This window comes from Zea mays, chromosome 6, assembly GCF_902167145.1.
Source record: "Zea mays cultivar B73 chromosome 6, Zm-B73-REFERENCE-NAM-5.0, whole genome shotgun sequence".
In the NCBI taxonomy this organism is placed as follows: Eukaryota; Viridiplantae; Streptophyta; class Magnoliopsida; order Poales; family Poaceae; genus Zea; species Zea mays.
The window spans coordinates 89,706,883-89,709,498 of NC_050101.1; the positions used below are offsets into that span (position 1 = coordinate 89,706,883).

The 2,616-nt window shown below is 52.7% G+C and overlaps 1 protein-coding gene across 1 annotated transcript; it reads right to left on the reverse strand.

Moving 5' to 3' along the window:
* Positions 1-831: 831 nt before the first annotated feature.
* LOC111589526 (uncharacterized) lies at positions 832-1,968 on the reverse strand. Its single transcript, XM_023300347.2, has one exon. It carries the CDS (start codon positions 1,315-1,317, stop codon positions 832-834), a length of 486 nt encoding a protein of 161 aa, XP_023156115.1. The 5' UTR covers positions 1,318-1,968.
* Positions 1,969-2,616: the final 648 nt, after the last annotated feature.

Below are 2,616 nucleotides of genomic sequence, written 5' to 3' on the forward strand. Positions count from 1 at the left end.
ATATCGTATTCACCTTCGTTTATGAAGGGTCTTCAAAAGATTTCGAGGAGTTTGGAATTATTTAGTCGTATGCAATGACGAGTTTTGTGCCACTTGAATCGCTTGATTAAGGGAATGCAAATTTGGATAGTGTATAAAATTTTGAAATTTGGACCCCGCACGTTATCTGAGAAATCGTGCGCGGGGTGGATAATTGAGTTTTGGTTCCCAGCATGTTGTGCAAAGCAGAGAATCAAGTAATCGGGTCATTAGTGGATGAAGTTTGTCTGGTTTGAATCGAATCAAACACAGATTAAGAGATCGAAGCCGATATCGTTCGATTCAGTTCGTTTGGATCTTGCCTGGATCCAAATGTTCGGATATAAGTAAATGATAAATATTTATCTAATTCTGAGAATATTTACCTAATCAAACATTGTCTAAATATTGTACCCGATATCATTTTAGTTTGATCCAATTAAACCTCACTTAAACCTTAACCTTCTAGATCTGGGATATTTTCATGTGCATTCTGGTGTTTAAAAAAAGAAGAGGAAAGAAAATATCTCTCTTTGGGAAAAAAAATCTCCCACCGCCTAGTCTCTATTCTTATCTAGCGCCATTCTCTGGCCATGGTGCGGACGCCTGCTTACCCAAGCGTGTCTCTCTCCCTGGCCTCAATCTCCAGCCGCCACTCACTAGGAGATCTTCTCCTTCACGCCACCTAACGTGCCATCGTCTTCACCCGGCCGTCGTCCACCCTGCCTTCTCCAGCTTGCGCCAAACGTGCGCTCTTTGTGCCGCCTTCGTGACCTCCCCTAGCTCGGCCATGGATGTCGCGCCGCCCTTCTCCTATCTCTCTGCTCGACCGTGCCTCTTCTTCCTTGAGCCACGCCCGGTGCTCCTCCACCAAGCCTCGTCGGCATGCTCTCCTGGCAGCGGTCGGATCTGGCCTCCTGCTTCCCCTCTAGTACGCTCTCGCTTCCAGCTCGTTGTGCCTCTGTACTGGAGTTCGCCGGACAGTGCCCTTGCTCGGCTTCTCCAATGCGCCCTACCGCCAGCACCCCTCTCTTGGTCATCCCTTCCCCTGCGCATGCGCTGGGCGTGTCTCCCAGCCGCCAGCTCGGCTCCTCGCTTCAACCGTAGACCTGGTACTCCTCCCGTCGTGCCTGTCCTCTGTGCGCACGCGCCATCGCCTTCTCTAGCCATTGTGCTCGGCCGATGACTCACTTCGTGCCACTCAGGGGTGGATCTACGACCGGGGCTGCCTGGGCTGCAGCCCCGGTCGCGGCCAGTAAAGCGAATAGGCTCATCACGCGTGACAGCCCAGCTCTGCATCCAGCCGCCTAGCTCTAGCCGTGTCCAGTCCGTGCTGTGATTCTGTGAGCATTTTTCCTACCCTAAACCAGCTGCCGCCGCCGCCCGCCAGCCGTGGAGGAGCCACCCAGACACCCACCGCCTACGGCCCGCCGCCGCAGCACGCAGCGCTGCTAGCTTGGAGGCCGCAGCCAGCCCACCGCCGCAGCACGCAGCGCTGCTCGCTTGGAGGCCGGAGCCAGACCGCCGGACGGCCGGAGCCTCGGAGCACCGCCGCCGGCCCGCCGCCGCAGCACGCAGCGCTGCTCGCTTGGAGGCCGGAGCCAGACCGTCGGACGCCCGGAGGCCCAGAGGCCGGAGCTAGACCGCCGGACGGCCGGAGCCCGGAGGCCCAGAGCACTGCCGCAGCAATGGCTGAACTACCAAAGTGTACAGTTTAGTAATCGTTAATTGATCTTTGTATGAGAATTTACCATGTGAGTTAATCATATAGTCGTTGATTAAGGTTTATTGTCTTGCTAGCTGCTAGTATTTGCTAATGATCGGATTCGGAGCTGCACGTTTCAGAAGGGAATATAGTAGCTCAAGTTGATAGGCCATATATGGCTGAGGACAATCTGGAAGCATCGACATGACGCCACCTCATCGCTCGCGGAACGCGTGGTTAGTTGATGGGTACGTACTGTTTTTGTTTGGTTTAATTTTTTTTGTTATAGTCTTAAGTTTGTAGCCCCTTTTAGATTAATCCTGTATCCGCCACTGGTGCCACTGCTTCGGTGATTGCACTCAGTCCTGCGATGTCGACCCATCTCAGTTGTCCTCCAGCCCTACCGTACGCCTCGTGTTGTCGATGGCAGCCCATGACTTCAACATCGACATATACCAAGAGTCGGCAGTAAGCAGCCCTCCCTCGTAGCCAGTGAAGTTTCATCATCACCCTATTGCTCTGCGTCGTTCATGCCTTGCACCTATCGTTGTTTGTTGTTAGATTGCATGTGTGTGTGGTGGTTTGGTGAAGATGGAGCTATGGACGGAGTAGAGAGTGAATCCCAGTTCGACGCTCGTGACGAAAAACCAAATCCAAGAATTATTGGCATTCTTGCGAATTTTGAGCCAGGTTATTTGTGGTGAGCTCTCTTGCTTGTTTTCCAGTTGTCGTTAACACCATGACACTTGCTGCTGACCCCAGATTGCTCATGTGTGTGATTTTTGTGGTGGGATGAAAGCGGAGTCCCGATGTGTCGCTCGCCAAGGGCTTGATAAAACGACTGAACCAGAAATCCATTGCCATTCTTGTGATATCGTGTCGACTTGGTCTTG

Bases quoted from the DNA above. Each gene is read 5' to 3' on its own strand.
- LOC111589526 (XM_023300347.2), bottom strand. From the start codon at position 1,317: ATGCAGAGCTGGGCTGTCACGCGTGATGAGCCTATTCGCTTTACTGGC.